General features: G+C 42.3%; 2 protein-coding genes across 4 annotated transcripts in view; one reads left to right on the top strand and one right to left on the bottom strand.

Annotated features, from left to right (window-relative positions):
* cfap92 (cilia and flagella associated protein 92 (putative)) overlaps positions 1 to 6188 on the top strand; it is a 19237-nt gene extending 13049 nt beyond the window's left edge. For 2 of the 3 annotated variants that reach the window (XM_084927444.1, XM_084927445.1), the window contains one exon: positions 4049 to 4489. In XM_084927444.1, the coding sequence (XP_084783570.1) occupies positions 4049 to 4368 (320 nt within the window). In that variant the 3' untranslated portion in view covers positions 4369 to 4489. Of the gene's footprint in view, positions 1 to 4048; positions 4490 to 5850; positions 6003 to 6097 lie in introns of those variants that run through there. The other variant, XM_084927446.1, reaches the window with a different exon arrangement.
* acad9 (acyl-CoA dehydrogenase family, member 9) lies at positions 4556 to 19369 on the bottom strand. The gene is made up of 18 exons (XM_084927447.1): positions 19071 to 19369; positions 17947 to 18040; positions 17719 to 17820; positions 14345 to 14451; positions 14162 to 14262; positions 12637 to 12715; positions 12380 to 12551; positions 12219 to 12292; positions 12063 to 12138; positions 11904 to 11974; positions 11697 to 11816; positions 11487 to 11615; positions 10036 to 10115; positions 9757 to 9883; positions 9605 to 9682; positions 8582 to 8710; positions 6900 to 6972; positions 4556 to 6606 (listed from the first exon to the last, which is right to left on the bottom strand). Exons 1-18 carry the CDS (start codon positions 19248 to 19250, stop codon positions 6506 to 6508), a joined length of 1893 nt encoding a protein of 630 aa, XP_084783573.1. The 5' UTR covers positions 19251 to 19369; the 3' UTR covers positions 4556 to 6505.

Below are 19369 nucleotides of genomic sequence, written 5' to 3'. Positions count from 1 at the left end.
CCAGCTCCATTAACAGTTGTTTTTTCAGAGATCAGATCTTCAGCAGTAACGTTAATCCATATTGCACAGATAAAGAAAATCATCAAAATTATTGGTTTTACTTTTGATATTTTGCCGGTAAAACAGTTTTATGTCTCCTGAGGTCTTTTCATTGTTTTATTGTCTTGCTAAAGTAAAAGAAAAAAATCCTTGCCATTCCTCATTGTTAGCTAATCATAAATCCATCACTGGATCACACCCAATTGCTAGCACAATAATCATGTTTAAGGTTGTGAGCTGGTGTCTGATTTGAAAACTAAGTGTCTGATGCTAAAATACCACATATGTTCCCTCCTATATAAACACTCTGCATACTCTTTCACGTAATTCAGTTTATTTTGAAAAGTCTCAACAGGATCTTGAGCTTCATTGCGTAAGGTTTATGTGGAAAATAAACAAGCGGACACGGGATGGTTTTACCGTTGTTGTTGCTAACGACAACGCATAAAAACAGTCGCTTATCCGTCCGTAATGTGGTTATATTAAATATAAGAGAAAGAGAGAACTTTAAGAAATTAATTTAGCCACTACAGTGACCATCAAAACGATGAAAAAATATTGCAGTAAATAGTTTATTTTGCGACACCACGAAACAAACCACAGCGTAAAATGAAACGATAGACGTTTTTATATCGTCATCCGATATATATCGTTATATCGAACAGCCCTAGTCTGGGACATTCTATTCAGACTCCCTTGGTCCAGAGAAATATCACCCTGACTTTAACTAGTTAGAATAGAATAGAATAGAATAGAAAGTGAAATTTCGGTGTTACACAGCTCTTATAGCAAGGGGAATATAAAATATAAAAGGAAGACACAAAGTGGTCCTATATACATAAGCAACTGAAGTTCGTATATACAGGTAACAATGTACAGAAATATGTATAGAAAAATTGTACAGGGATATGTATAAAATGTACAGTGAACAAACAGCTGGTGAGTAAGATGACCAAAGGATGTTAAACTGTGTTATAGAGTCTGACAGCTGCTGGTAAGAATGACCTGCGGTAGCGCTCCTTCCTACACTGTGGGTGTAAAAGTCTACTGCTGAACGAGCTGCTCGGTGCTTGTACAGTCTCACATGATGGATGTTAGCTTAGACAACATCCTCTCCTCCCCAACCTGCTCGATGGACTTCAGCGGACAGTCCAGGACAGAGCTGGCCCTCTTGACCAGTTTGTTGAGTTTCCCCCTGTCCCTCTCTGCCATTCCACTACTCCAGCAGACCACAGCATAAAAGATAGCAGATGCCACCCCAGTGTCGTAAAATGCCCTTAGAGGTGTCCTGTTCACTCCGAAGGATCTCAGCCGCCGTAGCAGGTGGAGACGACTTAGACCCTTCTTGTAAAGTGCATTTGTGTTCGTGGACCAGTCCAGTTTGTTATTGAGGTGAACACCCAGGTATTTGTACTCCACCACCGTTTCAGTGTCCAAACCCTGGATGTTCACTGGTGTAATAGCGGGTGGTTATGATGTAGTTACAATGTGTAAGCATGTTTGCAAATCCTTCTGCAAGTCATCATGTCAGTCTCAATAATTCACTTCAATCATAGCGCTGAATTGATGCTTTTGACCTTTATTACACGGAATGCCAACTCTTAATGAGCACAATTGCAAAATGTGTATAAAAATCACAAAAAATTGCTTTATTTAATCATTTTATTCTAGCAATTGTTTCTTCTCTTGAGATTCAGTTCACAGACACATGTCCTGATATGTTTCTTTACAATTTACAATCAGGATAATTTGCAATGAACTGCTCCATCAATAACAGCAACACTTACACCGCTATTTTTTAGTCACCTAAATTCTTTCTATCACATTCTTACTCAGCTGAACAGAACAGAACTTTGGATTCAGCATCTTGCCCAAGAATATTTGGCAGACTGGAGCAGCAAAGAGTTGAACCACCATCTCTCTGATTAGCAGATGACCTGTTCTACCTCCTGAGCTACAGCCTCCCCACAACACATCAGTTTGTTGTGCATGGGGCCGCAGAGCAGTCAGGGTGCCCACGCTGAATCTTGTAACAATGGGCATGTGAGGATCAGAACTGGACCACGGAGCAATGGAAGAAGGTGTCCTGGTGTGATTAATTGTGTTTTCTTTCGTATCACGTGGATGGCTGGGTGCATGTGCGTTGGTTACTTGGGTAACACCTGGCACGATAGGAAGAAAGCAAGTCAATGGAGGCAGTGTGATGCTTTGGACAATGTTCTGCTGGGAAACCTCGGGTCCTCCTTCACCCATGTGGATGCTACTTTAACATGTGTCGCCTACCTAAGCATTGCTGCAGACCATAATCCACCCTGCCACAAAGAAAAAAATGATTCAGGAATAGTTTTTGAGTCACAACAATGAGTTTGAGCTCCTGACTTAACCTTCCCCAGATCCTTTGCGAACATCTTGGCTCAGATACCACAGCACACCTTCAAGTGTGTGATGGATTTGATGATGGGTCAGCAAAAGGGGGGGACCAACACAATACAAGGCAGGTGCTCATAATGTTGTGCCTGACTGGTATCTGACCGAGAGTAGTTTATCTATTTTATTTGTGTAAGAGGGTCCTTTTTGATCTTTCAGAAAGGTGAAAAATCCCACAATTCTTTAGTTCACAAGTGATGCAGACACTAACTCAGTATACAAGCATGTCTTGAAACCACAAGGTTTCATTTAAAGCTGTACTGCTGACGTAGTGCTACATTGATTTTCCTGATTCTGATCAAAACAAAGCACCCAAGAATTAGTTTAAGGAAAAAAGTATGTAGTAAGTGACGAATTTATATGAACATAATAATGATTAAATATTAATTTTTTTTATATTAGTTGGAAATTAGACACAGTGGTTCCAGTGGATGATGTATCCCGGCCTGCCAGCAGGTTGTCAGACAGAAATAAACAAACGCCAAATGAAAGCAGTTAACAAAAACCACAACACAGCACTCCAATAAGGTTTTAAACATTCACAAAAGAGGGCAACATCTTTAATGCATTTTCAATAGACAGTTTTCCTTTCAGATGTAACTCCACCATGGAACTATTTTCCTGTGGCACAAAGGCAGATCTGTGATCTGTCCAACTAACAAAAAACACATTTCTTAGATTTCAGCACTATGAGATGAGTTATGATCTCGAGTGAGTTACATGTTTGGTAACATTTAATGAGACATACGGTGTGCTTACATTTCATGTATGTGTTTTGTTCAGGGACACTGTGAATTAGATATGTAAGTGCAGATCAGGGATAGGTCTCCTACTTCAAATACATATGTCCAAAAATGCCTTAATATTAAGTGAGACAGAGAAACACATTGTCAGAAGACCATATGAAGTTTAGTTGAATTCACAAAAGTGCATGTAATAATGTCACAGTTTGGGCCTCTTGTTGTAATTCTGATGGGGTTGAAATGTTGTCTTTTTCAGTCTGTCAAGTCTTCAGTGGAGCTGTGATGCACTTTTACTTTTCTCCACTCATGAACTGTTTGTCTGCAACTTTATTGCAGTTTGTCTGCAACTTCATGAGAAGACTAGGCTCAGCTTCATTTTTAAAAGCAGACAAAACTGGACAAAAACATGGGAGCATACATCATGTGACAGTTACAGCCTATAGTCTCAAAGCCAACATCTAGCAAAGCACAGAATATCTAAGAGTGGATTTTCCTATGTCTGTCTACGCTGCAAGCTTTTTCACTGTACTAAAGGCCAGTATTGATCCATTTTGATTGAAGCTCCAGATGGCAGATATTTAAGCCAGTAGAAGTCTTTGCTGCTGAGTAACACACTCCCAGACTGAGCTGGAGAATAAATTTGGTCAGGCAGAAGCTTAATTGATCTCAGCAGTGTACAGAGTTACTCGTTAATGTGTGCCATGTTATATTTTTCCAACTCTGTTGTAAGCTAAAACCACACCACGCCTGTTAAGTTTATCAGCTGTATGAAGTTTACAGGATGAACTCTTTGGAGTTGTTGATCCACAGAGTTAAGCGTGTGCGCTGTTGATCCTCAGGAGATTGTCTACAGCAGGAGCAGCTCCAAGCAGCCAGAGCTCAGTACAGCCGCTGGAAGAAGCAGCTGCTTCCTGACGGCAGCAACGTTAACTCAGCAGACAACAGCCCCGTCCAACAATTCAAGTGTCACATGAAAGGAAACCTGGAGAGAACTCAGGATATACTGAAAGATCTGCCAAAGAAATATTCACTGAGGAAACCAGGCATGATGCTTAAGGTACAGCATTTCCACTCATTCCAAGTGGCACTCAGAATTCAGTACAAAAGAGTACAGCTCAACAACATGAAAAGCCTTCAGAATAACCATGCAGACAACTAAAACTGATCATTAAGGGAAAGTTAAGGTCAGAACTCTTGTATGTGACTGGATTAGCTTAAGCTAGAGGCACTTAACAAACGAGCAGCTAGGTGTGTTTATTCATGACTATAAAGTGTTTTATTTATTTCACAAACCTGCATTTGTGTGTTTATTCAAGGGTTACAATAATACTCACATGACAAATGGCTTGATAATCAAGATTTTTTTTTTATTATTATTGGATAAATCTTTCATATTTTACATGGTTCAGTTTCAAATAGCATAGGCTGTATATAAAACTGTGAAGTCACCTGTGTCAAAGATGCATTTTTTGTTTTTTTTTGTGGGACCCTGAAGTCACCATACCAGACAAGAGGGTGAGATTATCAGTTAATGCTTGGTCAGCAACACAAAACTGTACAGGTGTAATACATGAACACTCAATGAATCCAATATTAATAAAATACTACTTTTAATATTTAATATAATTCCTAGAGTATTTAAAAGTAGAATGGGAGGCAGAGCCTTCAGTTTTCAGGCCCCTCTTCTATGGAACCAGCTTCCAGTTTGGAATTAAGGTATTTTTTAACTTTTAAGTTTAGGCTTAAAACTTTCCTTTTTGCTAAAGCATATAGTTTGGGCTGGATCAGGTGACCCTATAGGTGTATCTTGCTGGGGGATTCCCACAATGCATTGAGTATTTCTTCTTCAGTCACCTTTCTCACTCACTGTGTGTCTATTGACACATAGTCTCTTCCTGTTAAAAGGGAGTTTTTCCTTCCCACTGTCACCAAAGTGCTTGCTCCTAGGGGCTCATAGGATTGTTGGGTTTTTCTCTGTATGTATTATTGTAGGGTCTACCTTGCAATACCTTGAAGCAACTTTTGTGATTTCACGCTGTATAAATAAAATTGAATAATTTCACTCTCCAAATTTGGAGCACAAACTTGCTAGATTAGACAATTATGGACTAGAGGTCTGGTTCACTCCCTTAAATTAGCAAAGGTGGTACCTCAGTGAAGTCCAGAAGCTAGCGCTTCTTGTTTAGGAGGTTGCTATGGAAGGAGAAACTAGCCATAGTGACAAAATAGTGATGGCGCTGGCACGGCTGGCAGCCTTAACCCAATTTCCCTCGGGATGAATAAAGTATGATCAATCAATCAATCAAAAACACATTAAGCCTAGATTATAATCCACTGCGGACGCAGACAGCTGGGGATCCGATGGCCAGGTCCTGTCACGCTACTTTGATGTCCACTTGAAGTCCACCACTTGCGGAGCATGAGTAGTTGGTGCAATCTCATGTAAGATAACAGTTTCCCATGCATTTTTTTCCAGCTACAGCAGTTCACAAAAGTGTTAACAAAAATGCAACTTTAAAGGCCATTTATCCTACACATGTTTAGTTTACATCTTGTATACTTGTTTTTCTTTTATCGTCATGGCTGTTCTTGCACCTAACTGAGGAAATCTTTGAGCCAAGAGCTGCATTTTGTGTCACAGCCTTTTCCTCAACTGTCCGTGATGAACACTGCTGACGACAAAGCAGAGGAACAGGAGAGAGTGCCTCTGACTCCAGGCCCATGCATGGCCTGCAGCCTGGGAAGAAACGCCTTTCCCAGACACAACTCTCAGTACAGCAAGTACCACTACAAGTGAGCTCAAGTGCTGTTTGAAAAGGCAAATGCTGGAGAAATGAAAGAAAGATTTCTGAAGTAATATATGCTTTTTTTTCTGTTGCCTCTTACAGTGGATTCTGTGAGCAGCATTCATTTTTGTACAAGCGGACTGCCCTGCCTCTGACAGACAGGGAGAGGAGCATCTTCAGGTTTCAAAAGTAGCATTAAACAACAGTAAAGGTCAGCCATTCAGGAAAACCTGGTGTCCAAACAGGCTCATTAAAACTGCTATCCTGCAAAATTATTCATTATAGCATTAAAGTGAAAGAGCACTTAGGATTGAGTTTCATGTAATGCCATCAGAGTAGAAGTCTGACCCACTGAAGTTATTATTAATATAAAACAGCTAATATTAATCTCTTCATGTTTTACTGAATGTAAAAACAACCACTAATACAAGATTGGAGACGCATCATTGGGACTGGTCAAAATAGTCCAATCAGAATACAGGAAACAGTATTATGGTCTCAGTGGAGAGCTCAGTAAGTTCTTTCGAGAGGGTGAGAGCAGATGTAGGCTCTGTTCTCCAGGACCTGTTTGGCAATCTTCTTGATGTTGGCATCGTTGTTCTCAGGAGAGTCTGAAACGAATTGAGACAAGAATCACAAACCACGCCACACACTCCGATCAGACGTAAACACAGCACTTGATCATAGCGCTGGTTAGCTCTGCATTACTTAGAGGTCATTAAAAAAAAGTGCACGGTGTGAAAATGAAAAGCAGCGGGTGGTTCCAGTGTTGGTATGTGCTGTTTGGTGGGGAAATTCCACAACACATGCAAGTCTTTTGTACTAAGATGTTGCTGAAAGAAGAAAAAAAAGTCCCACACGGATCACGGTGCTGTTCTCAATTACCGTTTTGTGTTGTACTTACGTTTTTGCAGCTGAACCATCCAGTAATTGTTCTTAAAGAAGGCATCGTTGCAGAATGTGTTTGCAAGCAGCACCTAAAAAAGCAACACCAGTAAACATTTGGCACCTCTATCTGCAAATATTGTACACGTAATTACTGAAAACCAAAGGTGTATTACGTGCACCCTCACATTTATGGCTTTTAACTACAGTGCAGAGACAGCACAGCGCTGCCCATCTGAAACACAGAGGATAATATGAAGCATTCGCTGCCCTCTTTAAAGGCTTTCTTTCTTAAAGTCTTTGTGTTGAGGTTTTGTTTTGCATTGCTGTTTCTCATTACGAACAGGACTCTTTTTCAGTCGTCTTTACACTCCATCGTCCTGCCCTTCACCTAAATCTGCTCCAGGAACAACCGCAGTTCAAATAAAGGTAGTGTGCTACAGCTTTTACCTCGATCAAATAGTAAAGTGAAAGTAATAAAAGTGACGGCGGGTTTTATTTAACAAGTCTAAACACAAGCTGATCAAAAGCCTAATTAAACACGTCAGCAAGTGAAAAAAAGAAAAGAAAAAAACCCCACACAAATAGAGAATAACAGACGTGGAGCTGTTTTAATTGTTTGCAGAAGGAACCGCTGTCCTGCAGTAAGTGAAAACAGCCAAAACACACCCCACCAGATAAGATTATACGATTTAATGAGGAATAAAAATCACATTCAAATTCTCCGTGGGGACTTTGATTATGAGCCGTAATGCTGGAACCATCCAAAGTAAACTTCACACGAGCTGCTAGACTCTGAAATGTGTGAATGATGACATGTGCTCCTGTAGAAACCTCATCTGTGTGATGTCAAAGAACTAGTCTACCCACAAACATCAGTTTGGGTGGTATCAATAACTAGGGTAGACTTTTGTGTACACACACACACACGCACACCAGCAGAGTGTGACTGCACTGCATGTTGGGGAGGTTCTGCATCTTACTAATAAATCAGGAAGTTCTACATCCGGTCCACTTCATGTGTACGTGGCATGTGTGTTACTGGGGACCTGAGTAAGTGCTTTGCTGAATGTGATTCGTCATACGTTGACAAAGTTTGTCCGGTTAGGCCCCTCCAATGAGCCGTTCAAGGGAAACACTGCCAAAAGAAACAACTTGTAACCAAAGTGTCCTCATGCTGATGGTCGAAAACTCAAAGTGGGTCCTACAGAGACAGCTGGACAAGTGAACACGATTTGATCTGAATCTTTTTGTCTTTAGTTTCTTACGATAAATGTGGATGAGCAGTTCTCTAGCATTCGTGTTGAAATGCTGTCCAGAAGTGGTTGGCATGGCTCAAAATTTCACCTGCTGCATTTTCCTCCAACACTAAGACGCAAGCTGAAATTACAGTTGTGTAAACTCCAATTCTTTACAGACTCCTCACGCACGTGAAGACATTAACTCAGCCGCTGTAGGTGTGAGCTGGGCTGCTGCAGGCTCTGCAGTGAACATACCGATGCTTATAGTGTGGGCTAAGTGAGGCAGCTGTTTACTGTCAGCCTTAAACAGCGTAAACACAGAGGAAGTGATGTGTACAGAAATCCTATGAGATCGATGGAAAACGGCTCTCGTTGTGGCAAACAAACAAGTTCAATATGAATATTTATTCTGCGTGTGCGAGACCTCTAAACTGTGTGAGTGTGCACAGAGCGTACAAACCTCGTGGTCGTGATTCCTGAGGCCGATGCTAATGGAGCGGCTCGCTCTGGACAGGACGGCTGTCATAGCGTACATGTGGATCAGCACGTCTGCCACCCTCTTCAGGACGAGCTGTTCGTCCACTATGGTCTGACATCATCAGGGGAGAGGAGGAGAGACATGTGAGGGACAGTTACCTCAACTTTAGCTTTTGTATTTTAGTGACAAAAACCTAGTCAAGTCCCTGTGCAAGTACTGAAGAAGCACACGGTTAACTAGCATCGAGTTTTATTGTTGTCCTGTTGCCATGGGTAAAACATGTGAGTAAAACTAATGAAATGAATAAACTGACATAGTTTCCATTTCCATCTAGATTTCAGAGTGAAATAGCAGCTTGGGGCTGATGGGCAGTTAACACGTAGAGCTAAGGAATGAGTTTTCCCTGCATTGTAACACTACAGATAATCAGTCCTGTAATGACACTGACTCAGCATTACTGGACAATTACAGCATGAGCTGTTAGAGCACGGCTTTGATCCATAGCAACAATTTTCTACTTAAATGCATCAGTTCCTCCACCCTGCCGCCAATGAGACCATCTTTAATAGCTTTGTCCCAATTTCCTGAAAATATCATTAAAGAGAAGAAGAAATGATTTGCATGTGCTGTTAGCCTTTAAACTTTTCACTGCTTATTTTCTTACATGTAAGCAGCCTGAACCTCGATATTCAAACTCTTGGCAAACATTTAAGTCCTCTGAGGAAAGATTGTGCGTGCTGGATCTAAACCAGTCAAATGATACAGGAACTGAGAATCTGGAAAACTATCCGGCTACCAAAAGGTTTAAAGCTTCTTTGGGTAAAGCTGTGATTACAAAAGCACAGTTGCAAAACACAATTTGAAGCAGCTGTGTAACAGACAAACACCACCGCTCATTATGAAACAACTTTTATATTTACATGATGAATGGGAAATTTGCTCATAGAAACTGGAAAGCTTTGAGCGGGAAAATCCCACAGCTGCTTTTCCAGAATCAAACGCTACCTTTCCATATCTGTAGAGCAGGCTCTCCACAGTCGACCCAAACAGGCTGACGTTCTGCTCCAGCTTCTTTGCACTGTCCTGCAAACGGAAACAGAAGATTGAAGAGCCTCGACAAAAAACACTTCACTCATCTAACACCACAATTCTCTTACTTCCAAGCTGGGATGCACCACTCCATCTTTCCCCGTCAGGCCGAGGTCTACTGAAGCTCCAAGCGAGGTCCTCAGTTTCTTGCTGACCATGCTTATCGCAAGACCTATATTTCCTTTCTTCATCTCCCTGAGGGCACAAACAACCACGTGCCTCTAAGCACAGGCAAACAGCTCCATATTTTTCTTAGGAAGTGTGAATACAACACAACTAACAGAAGGGGCGATGTAGGACTTAAAAGCAAAAACCTTCAAACCTCAACAACACCTTCAGATTCTTACTTTATTTTCCCTGTGAGGATTTTGCCAGCGTACTGCATTCCAGTGAGAGCGATGTACATCCTCAGGATTTCATTGGTACCCTGTGAGCAAACAGTGGAATTAGACTTAAGTTAAGAGTTTTCTGTGTCACGGGAAGTGGCTCTCTGATGGTTGAACAGAGAACTCGGTTGTGAGCAGGCAATGTTTTGCTTTCAAAATCAGCTGGAAACGTGACGGTTTAACAATTTTTCTTTTATTTACTGCATGTCTTAAGTGAAATGCTGATTCTCTGCTGGGGGAGCACGTTTTATTCGTGCAGGCTGTTAGGCTGTACTCACATCACAAATGAAGCCCAGCTGTAAAGTTACATGTACTGATTTGGTGATGCAGAAAATGTTTATACACTTGATTCTAATCACAGAACACACAAACCAAGCGGACCTCAGCTGCACAGTTAATAACCACCAAAGTGAAACCTGCTATCTCTGACTAACGAAGAATGGATGGCTGCGTTGAACTTCCCTCGCACTGTACCCCGCAGGTGTGCGTGTATGAGTGTGTGGGATTCTCTGCTGTAGGAAAGCAGGAAATTTTGCTACATTGCATTTTCAAATTTTAAACTTTCTATCAGTAACAGTGAGTGTGACTGACTGACACAGTGAGGGGTTTTGATAATGATGGGTCTGGAGCTTTCTATGTAAAGTGCCCGAAGATGATGTGTTTCACCTCAAAATTAACTGTTTACTTCAATTTCATCTATTAAGAGCTTTGTTTCAACAGTAAAATATGCCACCTGGTGGTTGCTGACAGAATGAACCATCTCAACAGTCCAGTATCTTTCACACAAGGATTTTAAATTTGGCAGCACAGTGGTTGGCACTGTTGCCTCACAGCAAGGACGTCCTGAGTTCAATTCCAGTTCCAGTTCTGGGGCCTTTCTGTGTAGAGTTTGCATGTTCTTCCCATATTTGTATGGGTTCTCTCCGGGTACTCTGGCTTCCTCCCACAGTCCAAAGACATGCAGTTAGTGGGGTTAGGATAATAGGTGTGAATGTGAGTGCAAATGTTTGTTTGTCTCTATGTGTTGTTAGCCCTGTAACAGACTGGTGACCTGTCCAGGGTGTACCCTGCCTCTCGTCCTAAGACAGCTGGGATCGGCTCCAGCGACCCTGACAAGGTTAAGCAGAAGATTCAAATTCCCAATGACCAGAAAAATACTGGGATTTGATACAGTGTAGCGGCAGCATTACAGTTTGGAAGACAAGGTTTAACAAATGAACTGTTAACAGTTTTTTGATGTGTGTCATGGAGAGGAGAGGGGGGCACAGAGTTCATCTTAACTATGGCTGGGCAAAACCTGAAGGGCAGGCAAGATTCGTTTTTTGAAAAGGAAACAAATACATACGGTTTCACTCTAGCACAAACCAAGACTATATCTAGCCCTCAGAGTTTAAACACTTATGTATGAGTACCTCAAAGATGGGCAGGATGCGGCAGTCCCTGACGAAGCGCTCAAAGGGATAGTTCTTGGTATAACCCAGACCTCCGAGCACCTGAAGAGCCTCGCTCACACAAATCCAGCCTCCCTCCGAGCTGAACACCTGTACCGAAGATGAGGAACACACACCGTGAGTAGTTTCATAAAAGTTTCACCTGAACACAGACGACAGAGCAAGTGGTACCTTGACCATGGCTGCCTCCAGAGAACAGTCTGGAACGCCCGGTCTGTCCATCATCCCTGCTGTCAGGTATGCCATGCTCTCCATCACAAAGGCATTGAGGGCCATCATTGCAAACTTCTCCTACAGAAAGCATAGAAATCACAATATTTAGTCACTTCTGATCAGACTGGAAGGTGTCACAAGCTTCCAAGTGAGGGGAGAGCATACCTGGATCATACCAAACTCACTCAGGCTTTTGCTAAACTGCTTCCTGGTAGCGGCATACTCAGATGTCAGCTCTACAGAAGGCCAGACAGAGAAGCCAGACTTAATAAACTTAAAACACTCACAACTGCTACCCAGTTAAAACAACAGCTGAGTGCTTACCGATCAGCTTTTTAATCATTCCAGCACAGGAGCTGCCCATACTGAACCTCCCCGAGTTCAGGATGTTCATGGCGATCTGTCCGACACGCAGCACATGTTTACAAATATTACAGAATCTCTGTTGTGTAGACAGATGAAGCTGGCTTCAGAGCTTACCTTAAATCCACCCCCAATTTCTCCGATCACGTTCTCTACTGGTACTGGGACATTATCGAAGGACAGCTCACAGGCTGAAAGGTTACAGCGTTGAAACATAAATGACATGGAAATGGCCCAGCGTCTATCAAACTGCCTTTAAGTGTTGATGAAAGGCTTACTGTTGGATCCCCTGATGCCCAGTTTGTCCTCAGGCTTGCCACTGGCGATCCCTCCAAAAGCCCTCTCCACGATGAATGCAGATATCTTGTCTTTCTTTACACCATCTACTTCCACCTCAGTCCTGGCGAACACGGTCATGATGTCCGCCATGCCTCCGTTTGAAATCCAGATCTGACAACATGATTCAAGTCAGGAGCTTCAGTCAGAGGCTGAGTTGAAGTCTGAATTAAAACTTGGTGGAAACGGTTCCTCTCACCTTGGAGCCGTTGATCAGGTAATGTTTTCCATCTTCAGACAGGGTTGCACGGGTCTGAATGGAGGCTGCGTCACTGCCACTGTAACGGACAGGCTGAGTGTCAGTGGAGCAAAGACAGCTACATGCTCAGGCACATGGCGTAGATGCCATCATTACTGTGTTAACGCTGGCTGATGCATCAAATTGGGTTTTCAATGATGACTTTGGCTCGCAGTGATTTGAAAACAACCTCACTGTTTAGTTCACTTCAAGCAAATAACACAATGAGCCTTTATCACCAAGTACTAATCAGAGGAAGGAAAAGTGGGAACACGGGTTCTGTGGGTGTTTCTGTGGAGTCCAATCCAAACAGCTAATGGTCTCTATAAATACATAGTATTTCTAAAGTCATTGGGAAGTGATTCAACATCTGTGACATCAGTTTTTATCTTGATTAAATAATGTCCTGATTAAGATTTAGGCTGTAATCATGGTGCTCTGTACAGTGTCCTGAATCCTGTAACTGCCATCTTTAACCACCGTTTGGTGCCCTGTGGGCGTTAACGCTGAGCAGTGACTGAGAATGAACCTGCAGATACAATCAGCTGAGACGCTTATTTTCAGGTTGCTGGGTTTAAAATGTAAACTGCAGCCAGTTACCTGGATGGATCCTGACGCACACTGACTGTTTTCATGCTGGGAAACTACTGGCAGTTGCCAGGCTACCCCACAGCCTCCTAGTAGATGCAACTGTAGAATAAATGTGATTTTTAGGAAAGCTGACATCTGATTTTGAGGTCAAGATCTCCAGGATCACTGCTTGTCTGAGATTTTCAGTAGCTGTACCTACGTCACCTCGTTCTCAGGTTATCTTTTTCAAAAATTAGAGGGGCCACACCGCCTACCTCAGATGTTTTACCAGTCTTGTCCTGTCCAGCTTTGTTAAACCTGTGTGAAATGTAGCTTCAGCTTTCTGTTTCTTAGCTCACAGGAGGGACGCACTGGTTTTCTGCTGTTGTACAACATCTGCTTCAAGGTTCAAAATGTTGTGTGTTCATAGAGGGTTCATAGAGCTATGTTCTTCTGCATAGTGAGTGTTTGTTTGAGTTACTGTTGCCTTCCTTTTAGCTCACAGCAATTTGGCGACTCTTCTCTGACATTTTCTCGCAGACAGCTGTCACTCACTGGATAGATTCTCTTTCTGACTAAACCCTACAGATGGCTGTATGAGACAACCCTAGTAGTTTCTGAGATAGAAGAACCAGGCCACATTCAAAGCCACTAAAACCACCCTTCTTCCCCACTCTGATGCTGGGTTTGAACGAGTTTATACGCCTAAATGACTGATAGTGAGTTGCTGCCTTGTGACTGGACGATCAGATATTTGTTCTAATAAGTAGTTCAACAGGTGTACCTAATGAAGTGGCCAGTGGGTGGAGAGATAACCTGTTATTTGTGTTCATCAGACTGTGCTTCACTGCTGTATGAGCAGAGTTGGAGCCACAGAGGAGAACGCTGCGGATGACATGTGCATGGTGTTCTTTACCTTCCGGGCTCTGTCAGACAGAAAGCTGCGATGTGCTCCCCTGAGGCCAGCTTGGGAAGATACTTTTTCTTCTGGGCTTCATTGCCTGCTATCAGGATCCCCTGAGAGCCCACAAATGTGTTAGCAAATCCTCCAGATTGTCCACATTGCAGACACAACTCCGTAAGAGTATTGTATTTTTACCTTCAGTCCAATGGCTTGATGAGCAGCCAGTGTGACGGCGATGGAGCCGTCTAAGGCGATGATCTCATTCAGTCGTGCATAAATGGTGTGGGATAATCCAAGACCCCCTGGGATTGAAAAACAAATGATAAACAATAAAAACAGAAACTGCCCCACTGCAAGGCACATCTAGCATGGATGTGTCGGAGAGACAGCTGTGGAGCCATGATGAAGTCAGGATCGTAGTGATGTTTCAGGGAAACCCCACTATGGTCGATATGTAGCTTTGACTTGAATCTGTACGTGTAGAAGCTGCACTGAGGCAGGAACCATATCTAAATCTAACAGCATGCCACCTGTTCATTAAAGCATTTATGCGCTGAGCTCAGACAGAGTACCATTTAGATGTCAAGTGTGAGAGCTTAATTGAACCTCTTGTGCCATAAAATACACCCAAATATACTGACCTGATACTTGAAACGCTGCTGATTAACAGCAGATAACATACTAATATACTCATAAAGTAATGACGTTAAATGTTTAAAGTCCATTCAAACAGTATTTCAGTATTTTAAACTGCGCTCTGGGATTCATGTCTCCATGTGTAAAACAAAGCTGTTTGTAGAGTCTGTGATCTTCTTCTGTCTTCTGTTTATCCTCAACACCAGACCTGCCATAGCAGATGGCTGCCATCACTGAGCCTGAATATGCCAATTAAAACGTAGTTCTTCCTCCCCACAGTTGCAAAGTGCTTGATTACAGGGGATTGCTGGGCTTCTCTCTAATACCATACAGTTGTCATCAGCAGTGCAACGAGATGAATGCTTTGTTTTAAACTGACATACATTAAAAAAATGTTCTGGGAAGTTAAATCCCTGCAGTGGGTGCAGCTACATATTTGATTTGGCACAGATATGATGCCAGATGTAGTTCCTGATGCAACCCTTCCATTATCCAGTCTTGGCTGGCACTAAGTGAACACTAGCTTGCAACCTCCTGAGGCTGGGCTTATAACCAGATGTAATACCATCTGGAAAGCATCTGATTGACAACTGCCTCATTTTTTAGCATGATAATGAATCCAAACACAGTAGCAGCGCAGTAAAGCCATACCTGGATAGACAAACACGCAGTGCACACTATCGGTCATGCACTGGCCTCCCCAGAGCCCAGACCCCAACATTATCGAGATCATCAACACAGGACAGAACAAAAGGCAGCCGACATCCAAACAAGAGCTTTGAATATCATCCAAACAGCCTGGAGAGATATTCCTGAAGAATACTTAAACAAAGCTGCCTGAGATAGTTCAGACTGTTCAAGAATAAAGACGGTCATACGAATATGGAGTTCCAACATTATTGGAATTGTACAAACTGTGTCTGTTATGTTTACACATTTCAACAAATCTCTCCGTGTATTTCCCATTTTCTGAGCAGAACGTAAAGACATGAAGGACAGCTCCAGCACATTAGTGTAAATCACTAGCTTGAAACCATAGATTATATATAAAATATGGATCCAGCCACTGTGACGTCATGCTCAGTACTTTGAATGTTGCCATCTTGGTTTTCTGAAACCAGCTGTTATGAGCTAAATGTGGGTCTGACTGAGAAACCAAAGGTCATACTGTTGGTGGTTGTGGTTTGTATCATATCCAATTACACACCAAGTTTAATTATGGAGTTCCACAGGATTCAGAGCTAGGACCAATTCTGTTTACATTATACATGCTTCCATTAGGAAGTATCATCAGAAGGCATCGCATACATTTTCACTGCTATGCATGAAGCCAGATAACACACACCAATTAGTTAAACTGCAGGAATGTCTTAAAGACATAAAGACCTGGATGGCCGCTAACTTTCTGCTTCTTAATTCAGATCAAACTGAGGTTATTGTACTCGGCCCTGAAAATCTTAGAAATATGGTATCTAACCAGATTCTTACTCTGGATGGCATTACCTTGGCCTCCAGTAACGCTGTGAGGAACCTTGGAGTCATTTTTGACCAGGACATGTCCTTCAATGCACATATTAAACAAATATGTAAGACTGCTTTCTTCCATTTGCGCAACATCTCTAAAGTTAGAAATATCCTGTCTCAGAGTGACGCTGAAAAACTAGTTCATGCACTTATTACTTCCAGGCTGGACGACTGTAATTCATTATTATCAGGATGTCCTAAAAACTCCCTGAAAAGCCTTCAGCTAATCCAAAACAAGAGTCCTGACAGGGACTAGAAAGAGAGAGCAGATTTCCCCTGTTTTGGCTTCCCTTCATTGGCTTCCTGTTAAATGCAGAACTGAATTCAAAATCCTGCTCCTCACATACAAGGTCTTAAACATCTTATCTTAATGACCTTGTAGTACCATATCACCCTCTTCTGTGGAAGCAACTTCCAGTTTGGATTCAGGAGACAGACACTATCTCTACTTTCAAGATTAGGCTTCAAACTTTCCTTTTTGCTAAAGCATATAGTTAGGGCTGGACCAGGTGACCCTGACTCCTTCATTAATTATGCTGCAATAGACGTAGGCTGATGCATTGAGTTTTTCTTCTTCAGTCATCTTTCTCACTCACTATGTGTTAATAGACCTCTCTGCATTGAATCATACTTGTTGTTAATCTCTGTCTCTCTTCCACAGCATGTCTTTATCCTGTCTTCCTTCTCTCACCCCAACCGGTCGCAGCAGATGGCCGCCCCTCCCTGAGCCTGGTTCTGCCGGAGGTTTCTTCCTGTTAAAAAGGAGTTTTTCCTTCCCACTGTTGCCAAAGTGCTTACTCATAGGGGATCATGATTGCTGGGTTTTTCTCTGTATGTATTATTGTAGGGTCTGCCATTATAAAATACCTTGAGGTGACTGTTCTTGTGATTTGGTGCTGTATAAATATATAAATAAATAAAAGTGAGTTGAAATAAATGCCACTAGGTGTGTCCACACAATCAGACTTCTTTTCTGCAACCACAGGAGGAAGTTGCCCTCTGCTGGCCAATGAAAAGAGTGCAAGTTTCAGGCACTGCTTCACCGGCTTTGCTTTTCAGAAAGAAGGAGCTGCATCCATCTGTTATGTATAGTGCAATGTTGAAACTAACTAGTAGCCTTAGAAGAGTTGTGTATAAAAGCTACATAGTCACACAAATTATATGAGGGAGGTGTCATCCTTAAAAAATACCCTAAATAAAAGAATGTAAAAATAAGTAACAACACAGATCAAAGTATTAGTATAACGTCCAGAACATTGCTCTTAACTTCTAACTTCACTTTGGGGCAAAGTCGGGTGGAGTTAAAGTTCATCTCAAAAATGCTTTGAAATCAATTTTCACTCATATTTTCAGATGGATCCCGAGACACGAGACTAGCTTTTAGAAGGGCTTTGTTAAAATCATCTCACCATATTCTTCAGGAATCATGATTCCAAACAGCCCGAGATCCTTCAACCCCTGCAGAGTCTCCAGGGGAATTGTGGCCTCTCTGTCAATTTTTGCTGAGTCAACTGGCAAAGAAACCCCAAAACAAAAACAAACAAAATCCAGCAATTCCAATGTTAGTCATTTAATTCCTCTGATAAATCATATCGGAAAGTCATTAATCACGTGCATGTACTCAATTCCCACCTCACCATCATCACTGAAGAACTTCTCTACCGGTGCAACAAGCTGCTTTATCTCCTCCACCTCATCATTTCCAATTTCTGGATAAGGGAAGACCTCAGCCTGGAGAACAAAACAGGCCTTTTTAGAGATCGTAACAGGGTTATGCATCTATGTTAACGTCTAAGTCATATTTTTGTGTTATATAGTTATATGCTTCTAATCCATCATGTGGTGACAGTGTGAAGCATGAAATCCTGCAGATAAAGCTGATGTTCATATTAACTATGAGAAAGGAGAAAAAGGTCATGTCTGTAATTCTGACTGTGGCCTGGGCTGGTTTTAAATGATTCTGAACCAGCTCACCTGCCCATCAGTCTCCAGGGTTTACTCAGAATGGTGCAGAAACCACGCAGTGAGTGGCAGGTACAGAACTGTAAGACTGCAGGCAGCAGAAACGTGACTGAAAAGTAAAAGCTGGTGTGGTGAATCCCTGTTCTGATTGGAGAATCAAGAGCATGATTCCCCTGTGCTGACCTGCCCTGTGCCAAAAGTAAAGACTGATGTTGCTGTGTAGGGAATCTTTTCTCTCCACACTCTGAGATCCTTGAAGCAATCACAGCACTGTAAGGGTTGTTGGTAACCATGTGCATCCCTTTATCGCCATGATTTACCCTCTTTTAATGGCCTTTTCCAGACTCCAGAAACAAAACCTGCAGAGAGGCCTTGGGATGTGTTACAGAGGGAGACTGAAAGCGTGAACATGCTGCAGGAACGGTGTGATGATTCATGTCAACATGGAGGAATCTAAAGTAAGACGTTTCCACTGTGTGAGATAAACCGACCTTCCTACACGGTAGCTGGTTTTACTTTGGGTAGACATTTAAAGTCTCTTTCACCATTTACTCCAAACAGGTGTGACAGTGCCTCAGCCTCAGTTTTTTCAAGCTTCCCTGCATTTTATGCGTCTTATTTTTCTGGTGTTGCGTCTAAAGCCCTTTGTTTCTTAAACGATACTTCTTTCAAAGCTAGAACGCTGGTGATTGTTAGCTTTGAATATAGTTATCATCTAAAGTACAAAGTCTTTTCTGAGACGACTTCCTCCGCCCGTCACTAACTTTGGTGAGGCTTTCTGGCAGCTCTTTTCCTTTACCTTGTTCACTTGACCGAGGAACAGATCCTTCGCATACGCCAGGTGTCTGCAGTGCGTTTTAATGCTCCTGCGCTGCTGTAGTCTCAGCTCTTCTTGCCCAGCATGCCTCGCATGACAGCCAAGCAACCGCTGTCCGATTCGAAAGGTTCGAGAGACGATTAATCTGTTCATGTTCATCATTCTATTAGCAAAAATCTCTACTTCATATAGCCATCGGTCTGCTCCCGAACCCAAGCAGCAAAGTACCTTTCACCCGTTTCTGTCCCGTGCTGATGACGTAAGAGATATGTTCGAGAGGC

This window comes from Perissodus microlepis, chromosome 5 (assembly GCF_051167445.1).
Source record: "Perissodus microlepis isolate ML-2025 ecotype Zambia chromosome 5, ASM5116744v1, whole genome shotgun sequence".
Lineage (NCBI taxonomy): Eukaryota > Metazoa > Chordata > Actinopteri > Cichliformes > Cichlidae > Perissodus > Perissodus microlepis.
This window is presented reverse-complemented; position numbering and strand designations above follow the sequence as displayed.